This window comes from Trachypithecus francoisi, unplaced genomic scaffold (assembly GCF_009764315.1).
Source record: "Trachypithecus francoisi isolate TF-2019V2 unplaced genomic scaffold, Tfra_2.0 Lachesis_group4, whole genome shotgun sequence".
Lineage (NCBI taxonomy): Eukaryota > Metazoa > Chordata > Mammalia > Primates > Cercopithecidae > Trachypithecus > Trachypithecus francoisi.
Genome location: NW_022681469.1, coordinates 15,584,149 through 15,609,393, shown reverse-complemented (window position 1 = coordinate 15,609,393; position 25,245 = coordinate 15,584,149). Strand labels below are relative to the sequence as shown.

At 45.3% G+C, this 25,245-nt stretch overlaps 2 protein-coding genes across 5 annotated transcripts; both read left to right on the top strand.

The window, feature by feature from the left end:
* The first annotated feature begins 1,785 nt into the window (after nucleotides 1–1,785).
* TMEM139 (transmembrane protein 139) lies at nucleotides 1,786–4,886 on the top strand. The gene is made up of 4 exons (XM_033192449.1): nucleotides 1,786–1,861; nucleotides 2,230–2,327; nucleotides 2,810–3,071; nucleotides 3,302–4,886. The coding sequence occupies exons 3-4, from the start codon at nucleotides 2,827–2,829 to the stop codon at nucleotides 3,702–3,704; spliced, it is 648 nt and encodes a 215-aa protein (XP_033048340.1). The 5' UTR covers nucleotides 1,786–1,861; nucleotides 2,230–2,327; nucleotides 2,810–2,826; the 3' UTR covers nucleotides 3,705–4,886.
* A 221-nt stretch (nucleotides 4,887–5,107) lies between these two features.
* CASP2 (caspase 2) lies at nucleotides 5,108–24,602 on the top strand. 4 transcript variants are annotated; one of them, XM_033192444.1, is made up of 12 exons: nucleotides 5,224–5,362; nucleotides 5,952–6,045; nucleotides 8,387–8,537; nucleotides 9,472–9,639; nucleotides 9,788–9,869; nucleotides 11,380–11,474; nucleotides 11,747–11,923; nucleotides 17,122–17,250; nucleotides 17,406–17,496; nucleotides 21,011–21,160; nucleotides 21,913–22,022; nucleotides 22,180–24,602. In XM_033192444.1, the coding sequence occupies exons 3-12, from the start codon at nucleotides 8,406–8,408 to the stop codon at nucleotides 22,309–22,311; spliced, it is 1,266 nt and encodes a 421-aa protein (XP_033048335.1). In that variant the 5' UTR covers nucleotides 5,224–5,362; nucleotides 5,952–6,045; nucleotides 8,387–8,405; the 3' UTR covers nucleotides 22,312–24,602. The 4 variants fall into 4 exon arrangements, 3 of the variants coding, with proteins under 3 accessions (XP_033048334.1, XP_033048335.1, XP_033048336.1); XR_004432768.1 differs by lacking the exons at nucleotides 5,952–6,045; nucleotides 22,180–24,602 and adding an exon at nucleotides 17,582–17,642 and having other exon boundaries at nucleotides 5,108–5,362; nucleotides 21,913–21,935; XM_033192443.1 differs by lacking the exon at nucleotides 5,952–6,045 and having other exon boundaries at nucleotides 5,108–5,362.
* The last annotated feature ends 643 nt before the right edge of the window (nucleotides 24,603–25,245 follow it).

The following is a 25,245-nucleotide window of genomic DNA, read 5'->3' as shown; positions in this document are numbered from 1 at the left end:
AGTATTAATTTGAGGAACTAATAAAGGTCCATGAAATCTTCACAATTTATGTTCTTCTGCCGCGGCTTCAGCCGATCCCTCCGTTCGGGGTCCCTGACTTCCCGCAACAGTAGATGATTATTTTTATTTAGCTTTTAAATATTGTCATGTTTATTTTTTAACAAATGCAATTTTTAAAAACTTGATTTTACATTACTGGAATTGAGACTGTATGAACGGGCACAGCCAGTCAGCAGTCTAGCCTCGCCAGTTGGGATCCAGTTCTTATCTATTGCACTCTCCTTCAGGCAACCACGAGACTTAAGCTACAAAGGTCCAGCCTCTCCCAGACTCTCCCCTGACACCTCAGGCCCATACCCTTTGGCCCTGTGCCACTTAGCCTACACCTTCCCATCCCCACAACTCACTCCTTAACAAACCCCTTTCCTATCACACACACCAATGACCGTTGGCCAATTTCCTTCTATTCATATGTTAACTGTAGACTGAAGTCCTGATTCCAGCCGTACTTTCCCCTATGAGCAGAACAGTGAGGAACTGGCTAAAACAAAACAACAATCAGCCCCCTCTTACTTCCGTGCCTACTTTGCGTAGAGGCACACCTCATTTAGACTCCCACAGCCTTCCTGTTATGTCTCCTTCCTCTCTCCGCTATCGATCTGGGGCAACGGGACAGAGAATCTTCAATATCCCACCAGTGCCCACATATATATACCACTACAGACACAGTTATCCTTATTCTCATACTGTCTCCTCTCTCACACACACACATACACACACACACACACACACACACATCCTCTGCTATGCTCCCCCACCCCAGCTGTCCCTGGGAAGCCTGGATTGGATTTGTGCCCATGGTCTGCAGGTCCCCTCAGTCTGTCTGCTGGTCACCCTCTGAAGGAACGGGACCCAGTCTTGTTCACCCTCTGGCTCAAGGACAAAGTATGATTCTACCCACCCTCTACCTCCAAGCACCTCCCCTACTCGGACTTAACTGCCTGACCCACAACTGAAAAGAATGGCTCCTGGATCTTCACAGGTGTGGTGAGGCCTGGTGAGAGGGGAGCCTTATAGTTAGTGCCCTACCACGTGTCAGGAACCATGTTAGTTCCAGCATTCAGAGATGATTAAAAATAATCATGCACCTTGAGAAACTCACAGTGGAAGGAAAATCAGTAAACAGAAAAATGCTACATAACCAGGTAAATGGTGGAACAGATTTAGGAAGGAACAGTGTGGATACACTGGAGCAGGCTCTAAAGCAGCATCACCTCGGAGGAGGATCTTGAAGACTCGGGGTTAACTGGGGTCAAGAAGTATACACACAAACACTTCTGACAGATCTGCAGAAAACGAGGAGTCCACAAAAATAGCACTTGGGCAATGGAAGCAGGACACACCAGTCCATGCCCACAGCATTGCTTCCTGTGTGCAATGCACTGTGTGCTGATCTACAGAGATTAAATACGCCGAAGTCTCTGCTTCCAGTCACTTGGGAGAGAGGCACAAGATAAATTACCAAATAGAAGGCAAACTGCCCAGGGCTGTAATTAACATACAATATGCGCTGAGAGGGAAAGGTTAATGCTAACTCTGGTCCTAAGTACAAAGATCATTGGGAGTAAGGGGTGCACTCTCATTAGGGCACCGTAGGGGTGGGTGGAGAGAGTAAAAACCAGAACAAATCAAAGTGCAGCAGTTGGAAGTCAGCCTTAGGGAGAAAATGACGGAGACTGACTGGGCCAGAACAGAGGGATTGGAACAGAAAAAGAGGGTGGGGCCAGTGGGCTCCACCTACCTGCTCTGGCCCTTCCCCCCACCTCCCACCCCATCTACTTTCTGCAGTCTGTGGAGACAGGTGAGCGACGAACTCCTGAGACAGGTGTGGGTGTGAGGGTCGGGAGGGTCATGGGATTGGGACCGAGGTGTGAGGAGGGAATCTGCAATTCCTTGCTACACAGAGCGCTGGCTGACAGGCTGTTTTTGGGGTATGGGCTGCCTCGGGTTGTTGCTGTTACAAGGAAAAAGGGTTCCCCTGCCTACCGCCTCCCAGGCACTGGGCTAATTCCTGGCAGGAAACTTGCAAACTAAGTTTAACGAGTTAGGATCAGCAGAGGGTAGAGGAAGGCCCTGGCCGATGTGGGGTCTATCTAGAAGAGGACAGCAGTTATCAGGGCCTCTGGCCACTGTGCTGGGCCTTTGCCTGTACAATTGTTTCTCAAGCAGTTGTGTCCCAGTGGCTTTGGTGCGCCTGTGTGCACTTTCTCCCTCCACCTGGAGCATGGGCTGACACCGGAGGAAAGGAAAAGACAGAGTCAGACAGGGTAAGTGGGGGTCCCTCCCCTCTTCTCTAACAGGGCTGGATTGAGGGCCTCTGGCTGGGGAGGTTGGGGGTGGAGATCCAGGAGCAATAACAGAGGAAGGGCAGGGCCTGCCCCATCACCTGCATTCCAGAGATGCCAGTGTGCAGTGAAGCCCCAGGCAGGGCATGCCCAGGACCGGATCCTGGATGGTGGTGAGGGACAGAGCTGGAAGGGAGACTACAGGGAAGGATAAAGGAAAGAAGGCAGAGCCATGACACAGTCAACTTACAGAATGGCTGTGGGTCAAGGCTCCTGGGCTGGTTTCCTGGCTATTCCACACACGCCAAGACCTAGAGAGCTGGAAGGGCCTCCACAGATTATTTGATTTGAGATTGAAGAACCTAGAAACCAAACAAGGAAATATCATATGGTTACTTTGGTATCTGACACAGCCATGACACCAATTGCTAGTGTAGACACAATAGCTGTGTGTCTTTTTGCAGGAGCCTGGGGAGGGGCCATGGTGCCAATGCATTTATTGGGGAGACTGGAAAAGCTGCTTCTCCTCCTGTGCTGCGCCTCCTTCCTACTGGGGCTGGCTTTGCTGTGCATAAAGACGGACATCACCCCTGTTGCTTATTTCTTTCTCACATTGGGTGGCTTCTTCTTGTTTGCCTATCTCCTGGTCCGGTTTCTGAAATGCGGGCTTCGGTCCCAGCTCCAATCAATGCAGACTGAGAGCCCAGGGCCCTCAGGCAATGCACGGTGAGTTAAGGGGTGGGCATCATGAGAGGAATACACCTTGGGCCCATCTTCCCTCCCTCTCTCTCTGTAGTCTCTGAGGCATAGAGTCTCTGGTTTCCTCTGTCACTGGCATCAGCGGGAGGAGGGGTCAGAGGCCAACAGAGGATCTTTTGCCCGTAGCAGACAAAAAAAAAAGGGAAAAAGGGCTTCTTTCATGGAAGCCACCGATGGCCTTATTTCTCTTCCCTCAGGGACAATGAAGCCTTTGAAGTGCCAGCCTATGAAGAGGCCGTGGTGGGACTGGAATCCCAGTGCCGCCCCCAAGAGTTGGAGCAACCACCCCCCTACAGCACTGTTGTGATACCCCCAGCACCTGAGGATGAACAACCTAGCCATCCAGAGGGGTCCAGGAGAGCCAGACTGGAACAGAGGCGAATGGCCTCAGAGACTATGGCCCAGGAAGGAAGCCCTGGAAGAGCTCCAATCAGCCTTCGGCTTCGGGGACCACGGGCTGTGTCCACTGCTCCTGATCTGCAGAGCTTGGGGACACTCCCCAGATTAGAGCCTCTGACTCCACCCCCTGCCTATGACGTCTGCTTTGGTCAACCTGATGATGATAGTGTTTTTTGTGAAGACAACTGGGCACCCCCTTAAATGACTCTCCCAAGATTTCTCTTCTGTCCATACCAGACCTCATTCATTTGACCAACATTTTCCAGTGCCTATTATGTCAGAAACAGTGTTTCTGGCTGAATATCATAAATGGGGACTTGGACCCTGAGGAAAGTCAGGCCACGGTAAGCCCTTCCCAGCTGAGATGTGGGTGGCATAATTTGAGTCTTATGGCAACATTTGGTGACCTACCCCATATCCAATATTTCCAGCGTTAAATTGAGGATGAGGTAGGGAGGTGATGCAGAGAAGGTGGAGAAGGAAGATGTAACCTCTGAGTGGCGGCTATTGCTTCTGTTCCAGGTGCTGTTCGAGCTGTTAGATCCCTTAGGCTTGCCAGCTTTGTGAGTTATTATTGAAAAATGAGGATTCCAAGAGTCAAAGGAGTTTGACAATGTGCACGAGGGCACACTGCTAGTAAATAACACTAACTCCTGATCCCAAAGCCTATTGTGTTTTCAACACAAGGTAATAGGAAGCCAAGCCACATGCATGTCTCCCAATCCCTGTCTAGGGACAGCTGCTGGTGCAGGGTGGAAGACTTCCTATAAACAGAATGGGGGACCAATTGTGTCTACAGAGGGGGTGGGCTGAGCATGGGCACGCATGTCCCCAGCCTCCTGGACGAGCAAACTCAGTCAACGCTCTGGTGATCCCTGCTCCGCATGGGTAGCAGTGTCTGTGCCTCTCCTGCCCAAGTGCTAGAGAGCAGTCCCCAGTGCAGGGTCCCCAATGTATTTGAAAACAGTGGAGTCACTGGCCCTAGGTGGAGGGTGGGTATGAAGTCCAGAAAGAGTGAAACATGTGAGCTTTCTGGCCAGGAGATTCCCTCTTGAATCATCCATATGAAGCCCTGGGGCCACTTGCGAAGAGTCTCTAATAGCTTCTTCCTCACTCCTGCGCTCTGACCGCTAGACTTTCACCCCAGCCGCCGGTCCGGATTCCTGAGATCCCAATATTGAGCACCAGGTTTCCTGGAATTGTGTGCTGCGGCTGTGATGTAGGTTTCGGTGGCAGGAAGCTGCTAAACCATAGCTGACGCCCCCTCCTAAGCCAGTCTTCCTTCCCCGCGCGGGTATCTGTCCAGCACCTTGTCGCGCTCTCAGTCTCCTCCGCAGCCTGGCTCCAACCGTTCAACTTCAATAAAGCAAAACTCCAGCCACACAAGTCTCCGTTAAGTTATCGCCATAGGCCGGCCAGGGGGCGGGAGAGGTACCGGGGTGATTTCCGCGGGAATCGATAACCAATCGGATTCCCAGGCCGAACGGCGCACACCCTCCCGCCCTCGCTCTTTCCCCGCCCTTTGCCCCGCCCCGCTCCTCCTCCTTTTGTCTTTCCGCCGAGCTCTCCACTTCACCCCATTGGCCCGCGCGGCCGCCGCTAGAGCTCTGCGCCTGCGCACGCCCCGGGCGGGGGGACGCGGTGGCCTGTCGTGGGGGCGCGGCGGGGCGCAGGCGCAGGCGCAATGTGTGTCCGCGTGTGGGGGAGGGATGTGGGCGAGGCGACGGCCCCGCGTTTGTTTGGGCTGTGGGCGGTGCACAGTGCAGAGCCCGGGAAAAGCGGGAAATGGCGGCGCCGAGTACAGGGTCTTGGTCTACCTTCAAGCACAAGGAGCTGATGGCCGCTGACAGGGGACGCAGGTAAGTGAGGAACAATCTTAGGGCTACTAAGGGGGGTCCAGGGAAGGGGAACGTGGGCCCCAGGCGTGCGGCCCTGCAGCCCCCTCCCCTCGGAGCCCCGAAAAGCAGCCTTGTCCGCGCTTCCTGCCAAGGGTGGGAGGCCCCGCCGAGCATCTCCGAGCCTGACTGCGCAGGGGGCCGCGGGCGGACCTCTTGGCCTTGTCCCTCGTGGGAAAAGACTGCCCTAGCCTCCCTTTGTTCAACCCACGAAGGTTCTAAATAAGGGGAGCTCTTTGCAGTCCTGCCCGCTCTTGGCTTCTCTTGAAGATTCTTCATCGTTTCCTCTGGCTCCCTTATGAGGGAGACTATAAAAAGACTATACTCTGCCCCCTTAAAAACCGCCGAGACCTTCTGCAGACCTCGGTGCTCTGCCTGGTGTGCATTTGATTTGTATCGACTGTATCATGATCTGCATGGCTTTGCATACAATCACCAGATTTTCGAAGAAGTCAGTACAGGGTTTGGAAATTGAGTACTTTTGACAGAACAGGGGGGTTCCTGTGGCTCCAAGTGTCCATGCCTCTGCCCCGGTCTTTTCATTTCATGGCAGGCATCACCCAGGAGAACATTGTAATGCCTCCTGCTCGAGACTGAAGATTAAGGTCTTCGCAAAGGGAACCTGCAGAAGGACACAGAATTAAGACGTAGGAACTCCCGTGGTGCCCTTCACCCCTCCTCCCCTTCCAGTTCTGTCCTGAAATTCTAAATGATTGGAAACTTTTGTAATGTTCACGCTTAAGACTCATACTATGGAGTAGAGGAAGGAGCGGGTATGCAGAGTACTTGATGCTTCAGATTAAAACTAAAGAGTTGATTGAAAATTCAAGTCTGGAACTCGAGAGAGTTAAGAACTGTAAGTCAGTAAGTTGCAAGTATGGGTGAGATTGTCTAGGGAAAGGCTCTTTGAAGGGGCGTCCCTAATGGAATATCAACATTAAGGAGAGGCCAAAGGCCCTCTAAAGAAAACAGGAATTGGGTAGGCAGAGAGAAGACTCCCGGACGCTGTCATGGAAAAAGAGGAAGAGAACAATTTAAGGAGCGAATACTACTGGTAAACTAATGGAAGAAATCTGCTGCACCATTGGTTGGTATCCCAGCTGCAGTGTTATATGTGATCGTTATTACTGCTTTGATGTATTCGAAAGTGATTCATTCTTAAATGGATTTTTTTTTTTTGTATAGCTTTTTTTCTTGTAGCCGGTTTTTACTGAAAGTCTGGGGTAACGGAAATATTACAGTAAAAATAAGGAAAAATGGAGTTTCAGACTCACTTTTCCAAACCTCAGATTCGTTGACTGCTTCCAACCCACTTTGTCTGCTTTAGGATCCCACCTGCTATCTTAGGTCTCTCAGTTCCTCCAAGACCCTGCTCTTCCCTCTTCTAACTATAAATCTCTCACCCAATAACATCTCCAAGCCAAGTGCATCCATTCCATAGATATGTGGTATTTCACTGATTCTAAGATACACATTTTTCCCCTCCCCCCCCCTTTTTTTTAGACGGAGTCTTTGCTCTGTCGCACAGGCTGGAGTGCAGTGGAATGATCGCAGCTCACTGCAACCTCCATCTCCCAGGTTCAAGCGATTCTTCTGCCTCAGCCTCCCCAGTAGCTAGGACTACAGGCATGCACCACTACACTCAGCTAATTTTTTGTATTTTTAGTAGAGACAGGGTTTCACCATGTTGGCCAGGCTGGTCTCAAACTCCTGACCTCTGGTGATCTATCCACCTCAGCCTCCCAAAGTGCTAGGATTACAGGCATGAGCCACCGTGCCCGGCCTCCCTTCCTGTTTTAACACCTTAGAAATCAGGATGCATTTTAGAGTAGGTTTTGAAGTTATAAACTGAAGTTACTATATCTTCACTGCTATCAGGTGGCACCCTTCCTGTTGTCACATATTTGGAAAATGTGACTTGGCAGGCTAGAGAACTCTGGATTTATGTAAAGTAGGCATGTAGATGACATATATTGGCAATAGGATTATTTTAGTTTATAAGCAGAAGCTGATCTCTTTGCAAGCCCGTGGCAAAATTAGCTGGAGGTGACAGCACATGCCTGTAGTCCCAACTACTTGGGAGGCTGAGGCAGGAGGATCACTTGAGTCCAGGAGTTCTGGGCTGTAGTGTGCTGTACCAGTCATGTGTCCACACTAAGTTCAGCATCAGTGTGGTGATGTCCTGGGAGCCAGGGTCCACCAGGTTGCCTAAGGAAGGGTGAACCAGCCCAGGTCAAAAGCTGGGCAAGTCAAAACTCCTGTGCTGCTCTGTAATGGGATCATACCTGTGAAGAGCCACTGCACTCCAGCCTGGGTGGCATAGTGAGACTCTGTCTCTTTTAAAGTAAATAGATAAGTACCTACCCACTATGACTTTCTGTCATACTTTCTGCTTGTCCACATCTTAATGGGATTCTGATAATTTCTAGTGCCATTTTGTCACTGGAACTTAAAGTTTTAAAAAAACATGTAATTATATGTTTATATCATTAGTGAAAGAGTTAGTGTCTACCTCATTTATTTTCTGTTAAAGCCGTTGGCTTGAGTTTTTGTCATAGCGTTATTTTAGCCCTCATCCAAGATCATTATAAACTTCTATCACTTTCACCAGCTTAAATAATGTGAGATGTTTTCTGAAATAGTTCTCTTAATTAAAATTGGTCTATCAGAGAAGTATTTCTTCTCATAAATAAGTATGTTTGGGGGTATTATTTTGCTTAAGCTAGACATTTCCCTCCCCTAGTCAGACCATTCATCTCAGATGATCTCAGCTGAACATAAACCATAAGGAATTAGACATTATTTTCTTAATGATCAATACGTTACTGCTTAGTACATCTTTGATTTAACCAGATTCAATAAATATGCATAATCTTGATTATTAGAAGACTTATTCTTTTTTGTTCTTCCTGTTCATGCCTCTTCCACTCCACTCTTCTGTGCCAAATTGTGTACTTGACAGCCTTTCCCTCTACCTTTTATCTGTAGGATATTGGGAGTGTGTGGCATGCATCCTCACCATCAGGAAACTCTAAAAAAGAACCGAGTGGTGCTAGCCAAACAGCTGTTGTTGAGTGAACTGTTAGAACATCTTCTGGAGAAGGACATCATCACCTTGGAAATGAGAGAGCTCATCCAGGTATCTGGAGGCAAAAGAGAGAAGATAAATTGATCATAGGGGTGGGAACAGAGCATGAGAAAATATTAAAAGGATGTCGTATCTTTCTTCCTTTTTTTTTTTATTTTTATTTTTTTTTTGAGACAGAGTCTCTGTCGCCTAGGCTGGAGTGCAATGGCGCGATCTTGGCTCACTGCAGCCTCTGCCTCCCAGGTTCAAGTGATTCTCCTGCCTCAGCATCCCAAGTAGCTGGGACTATAGGCGGGTGCCACCACACCTGGCTAATTTTTTGTATTTTTAGTAGAGATGGGGTTTCACTGTGTTAGCCAGGATGGTGTCAATCTCCTGACCTCATGATCCACCTGCTTTGGCTTCCCAAAGTGCTGGAATTACAGGTATGAGCCACCACACCCAGCTGGATGTCGTACCTTTCTAAAGAAATGGAAGAGCCGGGCGCGGTGGCTCAAGCCTGTAATCCCAGCACTTTGGGAGACCGAGACGGGCGGATCACGAGGTCAGGAGATCGAGACCATCCCGGCTAACACGGTGAAACCCCGTCTCTACTAAAAATACAAAAAACTAGCCGGGCGAGGTGGCGGTGCCTGTAGTCCCAGCTACTCGGGAGGCTGAGGCAGGAGAATGGTGTAAACCCGGGAGGCGGAGCTTGCAGTGAGCTGAGATCGCGCCACTGCACTCCAGCCTGGGTGGCAGAGCAAGACTCCGTCTCAAAAAAAAAAAAAAAAAAAAAAGAAATGGAAGTGCCCTTCTACCATAGAGCATTTGACAGAAATGACATATAATTCAAGAATAACAGGAAGGACTTCACATAAACATATCTTTTCCTGTAAAAAGAATTATTGAGATGAATGAGGACACTACTAGGAAACTCACGTGGAAAAATAGAATTATAGGTAGAGAAGTAAATACGATTTCATGTTTTATTATTGTGTCTTAGGCCAAAGTGGGCAGTTTCAGCCAGAACGTGGAACTCCTCAACTTGCTGCCTAAGAGGGGTCCCCAAGCTTTTGATGCCTTCTGTGAAGCACTGAGGGAGACCAAGCAAGGCCACCTGGAGGATATGTTGCTCACCACCCTTTCCGGGCTTCAGCATGTACTCCCACCGGTATGAAGCTTTAGTAATATGGGGTGTTGGGAAGGAAAGTTTGACTGGAAAGCAATTTATAAGTCAGAGTGAGGGAGACTAGATTTTGTTGCATTTGAAGCAGACCATCTCCCTAAGGTCTGTCATCATGAGTTTTGATTTCTTACAGTTGAGCTGTGACTACGACTTGAGTCTCCCTTTCCCGGTGTGTGAGTCCTGTCCACTTCACAAGAAGGTCCGCCTGTCGACAGGTGAGAATTGATGGACTAAAAGGGGTCCCAGGCGGGGGCGGGGGCTCACGCCTATAATCCCAGCACTTTGGGAGACTGAGGCAGGTGGATCACCTGAGGTCAGGAGTTCGAGACCAGTCTGGCCAACATGGTGAAACCCCATCTCTACTAAAAATATAAAAACTAGCTGGGCGTGGTGGTGGGTGCCTGTAATCCCGGCTACTTGGGAGGCTGAGGCAGGAGAATTGCTTGAACCCAGGAGACGGAGGTTGCAGTGAGCCAACACAATGCCACCACACTCCAGCCTTGGCGACAGAGTGAGAGTCAGTCTCAAAAAAAAAAAAAAAAAAGGAGAGGGGGTGTCCCAGATCCCAGTTCGACTTCTCCTTTCTTGTCTGGTATCTGGCTTTGCCCTAACATGAGCCTTTTTTTTTTTTTTTTTTTTTTTTTTTAAAGAAATAGGGTCTTGTTCTGTCACCCAGGCTGGAATGCAGTGGCACCATCATAGCTCACTGCAGCCTCGAACTCCTAGGTTGAAGGGCTCCTCCTGCCTCAACCTCCCAAGTACCTGGGATTACAGGTGCATGCCACGACACCTAGCTCCCTTTTAAATTTTTTGTAGAGAAGGAGTCTCACTTTGTTACTCAGGCTGGTGTCAAACTCCTGGCCTCAAGTGATCCTCCTGCCTTGGCCTCCCAAAGTGCTGGGATTATAGGCATAAGCCACCACACCCAGCTGAGACATATTTTATACTGGGAACAGTTGTCAGTGAATTTGTTAAGGGGCTAGTAGGACAGTTTAGGCAGGAGGTTGTTTTTGTTTTCCCCCTCCCCCTCTTGTGATGGAGTCTTGCTCTGTCGCCCAGGCTGGAGTGCAATGACACGATCTCACCTCACTGCAAACTCTGCCTCCTGGGTTCAAGCGATTCTCCTGCCTCAGCCTCCTGAGTAGCTGGGATTACAGGCGCACGCCACCATGCCCAGCTAATTTTTTGTATTTTTAGTGGAGACGGGTTTCACCGTTTCCTGACTTCGTGATCTGCCTGCCTCGGCCTCCCAAAGTGCTGGGATTACAGGCGTGAGTCACCGCCTAGGCAGGGTATTATAAATAGGTGGTCCCATCTCTCTTCCACCCGAGATAACAGTTTTTATGATAATTGGCCCTTTGAGTAGCATGTATATAGGCAGGAAGTTCATGCTCAATTGGCCTTTATAAAGCTGAAAGAGAAAAAGACTACATTTGGGGCCACCAGCCTGCTGATGGAGCAGCCTAGTGATTGGAACAAGACTTTTATCAACTAGCCCATTTAGTCATTCAGCCAGTTGAGCATCTGCTACATGCAAGCTATGTGCAGAGAATCCTTTAGTGAGCTAAAACTAAGAGTCTCTGCCCTCATGAAGCCTACAGTTTTGGGGAGTGAGACCAATATTTATCAAAACCTAGTTCCAAGAGATGTCTGAAGTTACAATGACATTTTAAGATTGGTGGTTAAGTTAGATACTAGTTTTTTGGTTTTCTGTCTATACCACAGATACTGTGGAATACTCCCTAGACAATAAAGATGGTCCTGTCTGCCTTCAGGTGAAGCCTTGCACTCCTGAATTTTATCAAACACACTTCCAGCTGGTGAGTTTTTGCATAATGACAAGAGGAAGAGAGTTGGGAAATTAGACACCCTTCCAGGGAACCTGAACTTAGTTTGCATGTACATTTCCTTTCTGCCTTATTAGTCAGAAAGTTGTTACTGGTTAAATGCCTTATGTGAGCATTTGTCTGTTTTTACCTGCTGGGGGTTAAGAAGAAAACTACAATGTTTTTGTTTTCTTGAAATGTCTAATCTAGCCGGGGAATCTTCTGTCATCGAGATGCTCATCCTCTAACTGGCCTCTCCTCCCCAGGCTTATAGGTTGCAGTCTCGGCCTCGTGGCCTAGCACTGGTGTTGAGCAATGTGCACTTCACTGGAGAGAAAGAACTGGAATTTCGCTCTGGAGGGGATGTGGACCACAGTACTCTAGTCACCCTCTTCAAGCTTTTGGGCTATGACGTCCATGTTCTGCGTGACCAGACTGCACAGGTACCTGAGGCAGGAAAAATTGACGTGTAATTTAGAGGACTGAACAACACTTTGGGACCAGAGATGTCTTTTGCTCTTGTGCCTGCTGGGATATGTCTTAAAAGTTGGTCTACTCTACTTAACATTTTTTTTCTACTCTGTTCTGCCTCTCACCTTGCAATCTAATAGAAAGAATTAGGGCCAGCCAGCCATTTTAGTGTTGACATCTCAGGTTGTGATTTCATAAAGTAATAATAGTCCACAGTTGGGTTTTCACTTTTTTTTTTTTTTTTTTAAGACACAGTCTAGCTCTGTCACCCAGTCTGGAGTGCAATGGCATGATCTCGGCTCACTGCAACCTCCGCCTCCCAGGTTCAAGCGATTCTCCTGCCTCAGCTTCCTGTGTAGCTGGAACTGCAGGCGCGCACCACCATGCCTGGCTAATTGTTGTATTTTTAGTAGAGACAGGGTTTTGCCATGTTGGCCAGGTTGGTCTCGAACTTCTGACCTCAGGTAATCCACCCCCATCGGCCTCCCAAAGTGCTGGGATTATAGGTGTGAGCCACTGCGCCTGGCTGGGAAAGTATTCTTAATAGTTATATAACCACAAGTCATATCATAGGGTGGATTGTTTTTGGACCAGATTGCTAGAAATTGTGAGCATTTTCATTATGGGCTGTTACTCATTAACCTCAGTTACTGTACTGCACAACTGACTTTGTGACCTTTAGGGTTTCTATGTTGCATCAATAACGGCCTATTTGTAGATTCTTATTCACTCTTTATTTTGATTCCAGAATAATAGAACTTTCTTAAACTTGCTTTGAGGTTGTCAGTGGTGAAATTAAAATTTCTAGGAGATTCACTTTGATCTGTTGGGATAGAGGATCTTTGTTTTCCATTCAGCATTGTCTGTAGTCTTCATCTCTCTTTCTCAGCTGCCCTCCTGTGAGAATAATTATGTATTTACTGTATTTTTGGCAAGGCTGGTTTCATCCACAGGTACCTGCGTGTTGTCCTTTGCATGCTATTTTTACCAGCTTCCCCATTGTAGCACATGCGATGTAGTTAAATCCACCCTTGCTTCAAAGCCACGGCAGGAACAGCTGCTTCAGTCATCAAGTATTCAGGTAGTTTATATGCTTTCCTGAGAAGTCTGCTGGGCATAAAGAGACAAAGGGCAGGATACCATCCGTAATTCCTACAGGTCACTTAACAAAATGTGCGCTGTGTGTGTTTTCTTAGAGGTTTTGGTCTAGCCATTTCTTTTACTAGAAATCTATTATGTCTTGGTTTTTCAACTTGTATGCGGCTGATAAAGGATCTTAGATGTCTAATAGTTAAAGGTGCAATACTGAGCCACTAAGTCAGCTATATACTGCTGTTTTTTCAGAGACCGTCAGTAGATTTGGTGAGTTGATGAGCTCACTTTCTAAATACCATTTCCATTTATGCTAAGCTGATGCATACTAAGTGACCTATTGGATTCTAATTCTTTGGTCAAATTGCTCTATAACTGGAATTGAGTAGAGTTGAACTTCGAGCACCTTATGATGGGGGACTATGTGAGCTGCCACAGATTTTTTTAAAGATCAGATGAGGGAGTTTTGACATCAGCAGAAAAGGAAATGTGTCCTCTTATATTCCTAAGGACTAAACAAGATTGGAGAAAATATCCTCTGTCATAGCTAAGAAGAAATGCCTAGGTAGATATGATCGGAAGGATAAATGGAGGAGGCAGGACTTAAGCTGGCCTTGAAGGATAGAAGTTACTAAAGCAGAGAGGAGTGGTGAAGCCACCCTAGGCAGGGAGAACAGTATGTGGACAAGAAATGTGTGTGTGTTATAAACGAGGTAGTTGCAATGGGTGTCATAATTTGGTGCACTGGGCATCTGCACAGAATACTCTCTTCCTGGTGGGATCTCTCTAGAGACTCAACTCATTTATCATATAGCTATTTGGCAAGCAAAGAAACAGAACCAAAAAAAATAAGATCCTCTTTTCTTTTCCTTATCAAATCTTTTTTACTTGAGAGAGGAATTCCATTTAAAAAAAGGAAATAGTAGAATTAGTCTTAGAGACTCCTCTTCCCCATAGTGCTGCAATGAGCATGGGCATTCTCCCTGCCCTAATCTTTTCACTTTTCTCTTTGTTACCAACTTTTGATTGCATCTACTTCATGAGGTTACTAGTTCTAGAATTATGATTGACCCTATGTTAGGAAACGAGGTACTCTTCAAAGTGGAAATTTACTTTTACCATGTGTATTGTTTTTTTTTTTTTTTAGCTTGCATTTGGGTCACAGACCGCTTTGAAAATGTAGGGACAAGCTATGGGTCATCCCTGGAAAATGCAGCTGCCCATAGAATTTAGCATATAATTTCAGAGGGTTCACAAGTTACTCTCTTAACGTGTCCCCCAACCCCTGGTCAAAAATACACTTAGGAGTTAAGAACTCTATTTATAGAAGTACTGTAATTTTATCAAAAACAAATCTGCAGATCCTATTTTAAGCTATTCTACTTGTGGAAAAATTCCTCCAAATGTCTAATCCCCATTTATTGAATGGTTTAGTCTTACTAAGTTTGGTTACAAAGTGCGTGTATTCTGTTTTTGGACATTGTTTTCTATTTACTGACGTAATCTCACTAAATGCAAAAGGTCGTGATTTGGTGCCCAGGTGTATAATTTTTGTTTTCTTCTTTGAGCAAAATTAACTTCTTTAAGTATTAAATATTAAAATTCTATTAGCGTCAGCTCCAGAGGAACAATCACAGTTATGTATTCTCTTGAAATTATATTTTCTTGGAAGAATGTTTTGATTATCTGTCATTACCTTAAGATTTTTATTATTATGGTTGGCTTCTACTTGGAAAATAAATACACATACTTTTCAACAACACCAATCTATTTCTAGTTATATTGCAGACTTTCAAATATTTTATATAATTGCATCTCAATTACCTACAAACAGAAGTATTGCGAACAGATAAATTAGTAGCTCTCAAACTTTAACATACCAGAACCTCCTGGAGAACTTGTTGAAACACATTTTGCTGGGGCCCAAGATTTCACTTTTTTTTTTTTTTTTTTTTCTGAGACGGAGTCTCGCTCTGTCTCCCAGGCTGGAGTGCAGTGGCCTGATCTCGGCAACTCACTACAACCTCTGCCTCCCGGGTTCAAGCAATTCTCCTGCCTCAGCCTCCTGAGTAGCTGGGACTACAGGCGTCCGCCACCACACCCGGCTAATTTTTGTATTTCTAGTAGAAACGGGGTTTCACCATATTGGCCAGGCTGGTCTCAAACTCCTGACCTTGTGATCCGCCCGCCTCGGCCTCCTCAAAGTGTTGGGATTACAGGCGTGAGCCACCATGCCCAGCCCAATTTCACGTTTTTTACAAGTTCTTGGGTGATGCTGCTCTTGCTGCTTTAGGGGCCACACTTTGAGAGCTACTGCAATGTGTTATAGAAGTGTGCTTTTTATTTTGGCAGTGTGTGTGATTAAATATATGTGTTTTAATTCTTCCACCCAGATTATTTATTTTCATTACATTTTATTCAAGTTTATAATAAAATGAACTTGTTTTCTCTCTGCCCCATCTCAGATAGAAGACCCAGACATCGTGAATTATAGAGGGAGGCATAGGTTTAGGCATAGGTTTAAAAATGTGTGCCCGATTATTATGCTCTTTAGGTACACAATATAACTTTCTGACGGATGGACCAGATGCTTAAGGTAGTGGTCTTCATGTATCACAACTTAGTACAAGATAAACAAGATTCTCCAGGCATGGTGGCACATGCCTATGGTCCCAGCTACTCTAGAGGCTTAGGCAAGAAGATTCCTTGAGCCCAGGAGTTCTAGGCTGTAGTGTGCTATGCTGATCAGGTGTCCAAACTAAGTTCATCATCAATATGATGATCTCCTGGGAGTGGGGGACCACCGGGTTGCCCAAGGAGGGGTGTACCAGCCCAGGTCAGAAATGGAGCAGGTGAAAACTCCTGTACTCATCAGTAGTGATCTTGCACCTGTGAATAGCCAGTATGCTCAAGCCCAGGCAACATAGCGATATCCTGTCTTAAAAAAAAGTAAATAAATAAACAGGAACAGAGAGTTCTTAAGTTGGACTACAATATTGACCAGTAATAGATTTCTTTGAGAAAAATACTATTTATTAGACGTGTACATTGTAATAACGGCAGATTTTTTGCAGTGTGTCCCAGGCACAGCGATTGGTTTTTGGGTTTTTTTGGTTGTTTTTTTTTTGAGACAGGGTGTCTCTCTGTCACCCAAGCTACAGTGCAGTGGTGCAATCATGGCTCACCACAGCCTCGACTTCCTAGGCTCAAGTGATCCCTCCACCGTAGCCTTTAGAATAGCTGGGACTACAAGCATGCACCACCATGCCTGGCTAATTTTTTTTTTTTTTAATGAAGTCTTGCTAGGTTGCCCAGGCCAAGTCCTTTGTCATAATATCTCATTTTGATCTTCACAAACTTAGAGAAAATGTCCTCGTAACTTTTTTTTTTATAAAGTGAAAATTGGAGTCTCAAGGGTCTGAGTAAGTTGTTCCGACTCATGAAGCCAAGGTTCAAACCTAGATCAATCTGACCCTAGGGCCTGTGTATGTAATTACTGCCCGATATAGAATCTTCCTTTATAGTGCACTGTTGCTGAAACAAAGCGTTTTATACAGACATCATCACTCTCTCTCAAATACTTAGAATCTTAGACAGAAGACAACATTACAAGTATTGCTATTCTCTACTATCATGATGCTGTCACAGAACAGTTTATTGTAGCTGAATATGCATATTACATATTCATAGCTACACTTGGAGTCACCCTTATGCCGTTTATATACAAGGGCACTTGCTCTAATGAAGGATCTGGTTATGAACAGGGCATTAATCAGAGTTGACCTACTCATGATTCGCTTCTTTAGTACCTTGTTTTAATCCAGGAGCTCTTTGCCTGTCTCAGTAGGTCTGAATCTGTATTCAGAATATTGTGTCTGAACTCACATGCGTTTTTCTGGTGAGTCCATAGCTTTCTTCAGTCTCTCAAAAGGTCTCTTCTTTTATCATTGACCACAGGAATACACAGAAAACATTTTATCTTCTAATAGGTTAAGGTTTCAAAAAGAAACCAAAGTTTGATGCTTATATTGGTGCTGACTCTAGTGCACAACACTCCTACACTCCTCCTTTCTTTTAGGAAATGCAAGAGAAACTCCAGAATTTTGCGCAGTTACCTGCACATCGAGTTATGGACTCCTGCATCGTAGCACTCCTCTCGCATGGTGTGGAGGGCGCCATCTATGGTGTGGATGGGAAACTGCTCCAGGTGCGGATACCAACCCTAACCAGCCAGCTGTTGAAACCAGGCTGCTTCACCTCCTGCCTGCCCTCTGTCCAGTGATGGCGACTATTGCATGTGTAAGACTTCAGGAGGCCCCACCCAATGCTTAACCTCCCTTCTTCCTTATTTCTTTCTGGCAGCTACAAGAGGTTTTTCGACTCTTTGACAACGCCAACTGCCCAAGCCTACAGAACAAACCGAAAATGTTCTTCATCCAGGCCTGCCGTGGAGGTGAGTGCCCTGGCAGACCAGCACCTGGGTGGTGGCTCCTGGGCGGCCTCCCACCAGCTCTCACTTTCCTGTTTGCTCCTCTCAGGTGCTATTGGATCCCTTGGGCACCTCCTTCTGTTCACTGCTGCCACCGCCTCTCTTGCTCTGTAAGTGTCTCCCAATGCATGGGGTGTGCTGGGACTTGGGCAGCCCATGGCTCTCAGGCTGGTCAGCTCTCCGTGCACCACCATATCCTGTTCTCAGGACTCTTTTATCAGTGTCTTTGCTTTCCTTTCTGAGAACTCTTACTCTTCTCTGCTTTATTAATGCCGGTGCCCTTTGTTTGGTTACTCATTCCAGTTATGGATTTCTGATCTGTCTTTTCCCCGTCCTTCTTGTTTTATCTCCTTTCTTTCACTCTTTCTCCTTTTCACTTGCTCCATATACTTCCCTTTTACCTACACTTCTGCTCTTGCCTCCTTTCTTCTTACCATTCATGGGTCATGCAGGATAGCAGAACAGAATCCGTGTTGGCCTTTGACTCTTCCTTTTCCATGAGCTGCTGCTGCCCTTCTTTTCTCATGCAGTCTGTTTTACTCCTTTAAGAGCCAGGACTGCAGGACGAGGATAAAAGACACATAAGCATGCTTCTCATCCTGGAGGAAAATAATAGTAATTAAGAGCCCTAACTTTGGAGTCAAATTCTGACTTCACCATTTACTAGTTACGTGAAGTTAAGTTAAATGGCATCCGTCCATCTCAGTTGGCTCAATATAAAATGAAAATAGTCCTTGTACCTACTTCATAAGGTGCTTGTGATGGTTAAATGAGATTATGCATTTAAGGGCTTACATAGCTCGGTACGTGGCTCACAGCACATCCACAAAATATGCCAGCTATAACTCTTAAAACACGGTCAGTGCTGTAAAGGGCTTATAGTTTGCTTCAAAGGTCGCTTTGTCCAAACATTCAAATAATTACTGTTTTAATCTCTCGTGTGGCCAAATGTAAATAGCTAATGTTATTGTCATCCTGATCTGATATTACCGCAGAATATAGTCTGTTGAGATCCTGCAACATGACTCAGACTACAGCAGTTACTGCCACAAAAGCAGAATGAAGTGTGGCCTCTCTGAGGAGCAGACCAGTTACTCAGGAAAATAAAGTAAATATACATGAAGTAGCTTAAGACTAGTTCACAGGTCTCATGTAAGCACGCATGAAATTAGCAAGATACAAACCATACTTAGAAAGGAGTATGCAGTAAGAATAGATCATTTTAAGTGAGGGTAGTTTAAAGAGATTTTGTGGATAGGATACGGCTTCATTTGTACCCAGAGTAATTTGATTTACATAGTTGTGGAGTAGTATCTAGAGTCTGTCGTGGGAAGGAAACAATACAACATGATAAGCACACTGAGATTCAAAGGGCATGTTGTGCTTCCCCTCCTCCCAAACCAATGCTCGGATCTGATTTTAAAACAGCATCTGTATGAGTATGTGAGATGTGGCTGGTCATAACAAAGTAGGTTCACCTCATTTCAAACCTTTAGTCATAATTGAGATTTTGGACATCAGCCGGTAAAAGTAGGGAACAGTTGGGAGCTTAAGTAAGAAATAATGTGATGAATTTTTTTTCCAGGAAGGTTGCCGTGGAGGGGGCTGCACTAAGGAAAGAGGTTATGGGGCACAAACTTCACTTTTCATTCCCTGCTCTATCCCCAGGCCCAGGGCACTACCTGACGCATGGTAGCACTTATAAATGTTGAATGAATGGATGAAAAGTAATCTGCCTGAGAAACTGTAGGTATTACATAAAAAACAAATATGAGGATATAGTGACAGAAGAACCAGTGGCATTTATTGATTGATGGATCTGTGATATAAAGGTGAGAGAGGAATTCTCCTTTCTCTTTAGCTTAGCCTGTTTCCTTTAGGCGTCTTTACTAACAAAATGACAGTTAAATGGTCATTTTCTCCTCCTATATCCAGGGATTTAATACCCTGTTGGATCTGGATAAGGAGTAATTGCTCTTTTCTGGAGTAATCTGAATTTTTGGCTCTGTCTCTCTAACTTTTCTGAAATTAAATCCTTCAAGGAATGACCAGTAGCCAATTGTTCCTTTGAAAATTTGAGTTCACCTGTCTTCCTGCTGTATTTGGTTAATATAATTAATGTCTATAAAAAGCTCCACCCCCCGCGCCAATCAGCTTTTAAACTAGAGTGTAAGCTCTATGATGGCAGGAATTTTCTCTTCACTTTATCCCTAGGCCTTAAAGTAAGACAGTGCCCAACACATGGCAGTTGCTTGACAATTTTTATTAAATCTATGCTTTGGTCCTTTTCCCCCCAGTTCTTGAAGCTTCCCGTCTTCCTTAGTCCCCCATGTTGCATGGATCAGGAAGCACTGTAATAGAGCATGCTCTTACTTTTTATGCATGGATCAGGAAGTACTGTAATAGAGCATGCTCTTACTTTTTATGTGTTGCCCTGAGAGTCCTCCCTATCTGTCTTTCTACTGACAGCACCCCTGCCCACACCCAAAATAAAACATCATCATCAAAAATAAGAATCTGTCTTGGGATACATAAGGCCTGTATCAAGAGCAAGGATCTGCTCAGGGTATGTTGAGAAAGTACTGCTGAGGTTGAATAAGGATGATCTTTTTAAATTTTCTGGGAGAACATAGTCAAATTCTCCCCATTTTAAGTTTTTCCTCTTAAAATTTTCATAAGGCCAGGTGTGGTGGCTCATGCTTGTAATCCCAACACTTTGGGAGGCCAAGGCAGAAGGATCACTCGAGGCCAGGAGTTCAAGACAAGTCTGGTCAATGTCGCAAGACCCCATCTCTATTAAAAAAAAAAAAAAAAAAGATTTAAAAAGTTATTTTAAAAAATAAATTAAAATTTTTTTTCTTAAATCTTGGATGCTTGCTGTAATTTATCTTATGAAATTAACAAATAGTGCTTCAAAGATACTAAAACCACCTTGGAAACAACTGATCATACTTAGTTTTATTATTTTTTTGATAGTTTGAGGTTGTGATTTTTATGTAGCATACATGTAACCGTATTTGTTATTTATTACCTTGTTTTTTCTTGTTTATGTAATTAAATATATCAATATTTTATTATGTATTGCAATAAAAAGCACTGTGACTCCCAGGCATACTGTTAATCGAACAAGTGTGTTGTGGACTTAGATGATTTTCAGTTCCATTTACAAGGAGTATTTGGTTTGGCATTTTCCCTGTCTTACACAGAACGGGAACTGCTCCAACCACACAGATGTGCATGTGCTTGAGCGTGGTGCCCGGTGTGTATGAGACATCCCCTGAGTAACAGATGCATGCTGGGAGAGTAATTTTTATTATTTTTTTATTTATTTTTAGTTTATCAGCCATAGATTGGAGGCAACAGCTGGAAATGGCTCTTCCCCCCTTCAAGGTTGTAGGGAATGTGGGCTTGCCTGTGACAGGCCCAAGAGAGACAGAAGAAGTAACATCATTGTCCACTCTGTCTGCCTTTGTTACAGATGAGACTGATCGTGGGGTTGACCAACAAGATGGAAAGAACCACGCAGGATCCCCTGGGTGCGAGGAGAGTGATGCCGGTAAAGAAAAGCTGCCAAAGATGAGACTGCCCACGCGCTCAGACATGATATGCGGCTATGCCTGCCTCAAAGGTACTTTGAGTTCCAAAAGAGTCGAGTCATACCTCATTTTATTGCACTTTGCTTTATTATGCTTTGCAGATACAGGTTGAGTATCCCTTATCTGAAATGTTGGGACCAGAATTTTTTTGGTCCCAGATTTTGGATTTTTTTGTTTTTTGGATTTTGGAATAATTGCGTTATACTTACTAGTTGAGTGTCCCATATCCAAATATTCTAAATTTAAAATACTCCAGTGAGCACCTTCTTTGAGCATCATGTTGGCACTTGGAAAGTTTCAGATTTTGAAGCATTTCAGATTTTTGGATTTGGGATGCTCAGCTGCTTTTTACAAGTTGAAGGTTTGTGGCAATCCTCCTTCAAGCGTCTAAAATCAGCACCATTTTTCTATTGGCATGCCTCTGTTAGCATTTTTCAGCAATCAAGTATGTTTTAATTACAGCATATGCATTTTTTAGACATAATATTGTTGCACACTTAATAGACTGTAGGATAGTAACCATAACTTCCATACACACTGGGAGACCTGAAAACTTGTATGACTTGCTTTATTACCATATTCACTTTCTTGAGCTGGTCTGGAAACAGACCTACAGTATCTCCAGAGTATGCCAATAATTCAAAAGAGTGTACCCTCCTAGACTTGGATTCTTCATGCTGGGTTCTCTGACTGGGGAGGGTGCAGACGCCATGGCCGAGTCTAGTTCGGGAAGTCCAGCTGTGTGATGGCATTCACACTGTGATGAATGTCCTTTTGGTTGCAGGGACTGCCGCCATGCGGAACACCAAACGCGGTTCCTGGTACATCGAGGCCCTCGCTCAAGTGTTCTCTGAGCGGGCTTGCGACATGCATGTGGCCGACATGCTGGTTAAGGTGAGCCGGCGGGCTCCGTGACCCCTGTGCGTCTCCACAGTGCTCTACTTTCCTTCTCCCTTGAATGCTCTTTCATAGTCCATCTCTCCTTCCCATCGTGCTGCTCTCATGAAGCTCGAGATTCTCAGACTTGGGCCTGTTGGTTCTGCCCCTCCAGGTGAATGCACTTATCAAGGATCGGGAAGGCTATGCCCCTGGCACAGAGTTCCACCGGTGCAAGGAGATGTCTGAATACTGCAGCACTCTGTGCCGCCACCTCTACCTGTTCCCAGGACACCCTCCCACATGATGCCACCTCCCCATCATCCACGCCAAGTGGAAGCCACTGGACCACAGGAGGTGTGATAGAGCCTTTGATCTTCAGGATGCACAGTTTCTGTTCTGCCCCCTCAGGAATGTGGGAATCTCCCAGACTTGTTCCCTGTGCCCATCATCTCTGCCTTTGAGTGTGGGACTCCAGGCCAGCTCCCCTTCTGTGAAGTCCTCTGCCAGTAGAGCCAGCCTTGGTCAGACCTATTGCCAGGAATGTTTCAGCTGCAGTTGAAGAGCCTGACAAGTGAAGTTGTAAACACAGTGTCATTATGGGAGAGGGCATATAACTTCCCCATATTTGTGTTCAGTTCCAGCTTTTGTAGAGGGCACTTTAGTAGTTGCTTTTATTACATTAGTTAAGATGTCTGAGAGATCATCTATCTTTTATTTCATTCATATCCCCCACCCTTTTTGTCCTAGCGTGAGAGTTTGGAAGGTGTCCAGATTCAATGTAGACATTATCTTTTGGCTCTGAAGGGGCAAACATGGCTAGAGACACACCTTGCTGCAGTGTGCAGAAGCGGCCTCTGCGTTCCCTTCAGTACTGCAGGGCCCCCCAGTGGAAGGACACTCTTGCCTCGTTTGGGCTCAAGGCTCTGCAGCCTGTCAGCCGACGTTGCCTTGCATCTGTATCTTACTGATCTTTGCCCATGGAAATCTGAAAGATCTTGCATTGGTTGTTTCTCTGAGCTTTGTTACTGAAATGAGCCTCGTGGGGAGCATCAGAGAAGGCCAGGAAGAATGGTGTGTTTCCCTAGACTCTATCTCTCTCTCTCTCTCTCTCCTCTCCTCTCCTTTCCTTCCCACTTTCATTCAATCAACCTGCACTTCATATCTAGATTTCTAGAAAAACTTCCTAGCTATCTCCCTGCTTCATATCTCTCCCCTCTACCTTCATTTCATCCTGTTGACTGCTGCCACCAAATCTGTCTAGAATCCTGCTTTACTGGATCACGTAAACACTCAAAGATGTAATGTAGTTCTTTGTTCCTGCTTTCTGCTTCAGTATTAAACTCTCCTTTGATATTATGTGGCCTTTATTTCAGTGCTATACGTGTCATTTTTCAATCTAGAAACCTTTATCCCTGCTTATCTGAAACTTCCCTGTTCTTTAAGACCTTTAAAAAAAAAAAAAATCTTCTTTCTTCCTCTAGTCTATTCTCCACATAACAGAGTAGTTTTTATTTTTATTTTTATTTTTATTTTTATTTTTATTTTGGTTATTTGGGATTTTTTGTTTTTTAAGGCAAGTTCTCACTATTTTTCTCAGACTGGTCTCGAACTCCTGGCCTCAAGCCATCCTCCCACCTCAGCCTCTCAAATAGCTGGGACTACAGGTGTGAGCCACCACACCTGGCCAGGTTTTGGTTGTTTAAATATAAATCTGATTATGTCACCCCCTGCTTAGAACCCTTCTGCTTTCTATTACACCTCATTTAAAATTTAAACTTCTCACCTTCGTTTATGAGAACTGGTTCTTGCCTTCCCCTTGAACCTCATTAAAAGGTGATTTCTTGCTAAGCTCCAGCCCGAATGGCCTCCTCAGCTTCTAATGTTGTGCTTTTTCCTGCCCTCTTCCTGGGCCTTCTCATCTCTCCGCCCCGACCACTCTTGACTCAGGTGGTGTCCTTATTCCTCAAGTCTTGACCGTTCCCGGGCCCTTCAGTCCCTGAGCAGTCTACTCCTGTGTCTGTCACCACATCTTGTCTTTTCCCCTCATTGCACTTATTGCAGTTTATATGTATGCTACTTCTAGTTGTTCATTTCTGTCTCCCTTACCAGCCTGTAAGTGAGGGCAGAAACCTTGTTTGTTTTATTCATCATCATGTACCAAGTGCTTGGCACATAGTGGGGCTTCAGTAAATGTTTGTTGAATAAAAGAGGGAAGAGGGCAAGCCAACCTTAGCTGCAATCCTACCTTTTGATAAAATGTTCCTTTTGACAATATACACGGATTATTATGTGTACTTTGTTTTTCCATGTGTTTTGCTTTTATCTGCTGGCATTTTTAGCTCCTTGAAGACATTTCATGTGTGAGATAACTTCCTTCACATCTCCCATGGTCCCTAGCAAAATGCTAGGCCTGTAGTAGTCAAGGTGCTCAATAAATATTTGTTCTGTGAGCTGGGTGGTTTGAAGCCTTGCTGCCAAGTCCTGCCTTTGGGTCGACATAGGATGGAAGTATTTGAGTGAGATAACCTTTCCACTCCCACTGCCAGGATTTTGTATTGCCATCAGGTGCCAAATAAATGCTCATATTTATTACTGTTGTGTGCTCAATATCTGTTTCTGTAGATACTCAGTCCTCTGAAGTCCACAGATTTTGTTTCCTTAGCCCCTTACACTGCAGCCTTCCTCACCACCTCACAAGGCATACCCAGACCTGAAAACCCCTTCTTATTTTGCTGCCATAGTCCTGTAAATATATGCAGGTGTGGGTCCATCTCAGTTGGCGTAGTCCCGGGATTTCTCATAGATGAAATGGAAGTCATTAGCAACCAGTGTTGGTTCTTGGTTATTCAGACTATGAGATGTAGGCTGCCATAACAGATTGGGCTGGAATAAAAGGATGGGAGAGTGAAGGTAGTAAAATTCCATTTCTTACCTGGTTGCATTTAAGGTCTTCTAGAGTGGGCATAGATTGTAAGAGAATTCTAATGTGGCATAGAAGAGATCAAAGCAATGGATTTGTGTAAGTTGGGATATTTTGGGGGTGCGTTGTATCTAAAGGATATGCCTGAGAGGTAAGTGCAGGTGCAGATGGGCCATGGAAGTTTGGCAAGAGATGGAATGTTCTGTAGGTACTTTCTACAGAAGTTTTAGTAGGAAACAAAACCTTTTTTTTTTTTTAATACGGGGTTTCACCATGTCGGACAGGCTGGTCTTTAACTCCTGTCCTCAAGTGATCAGC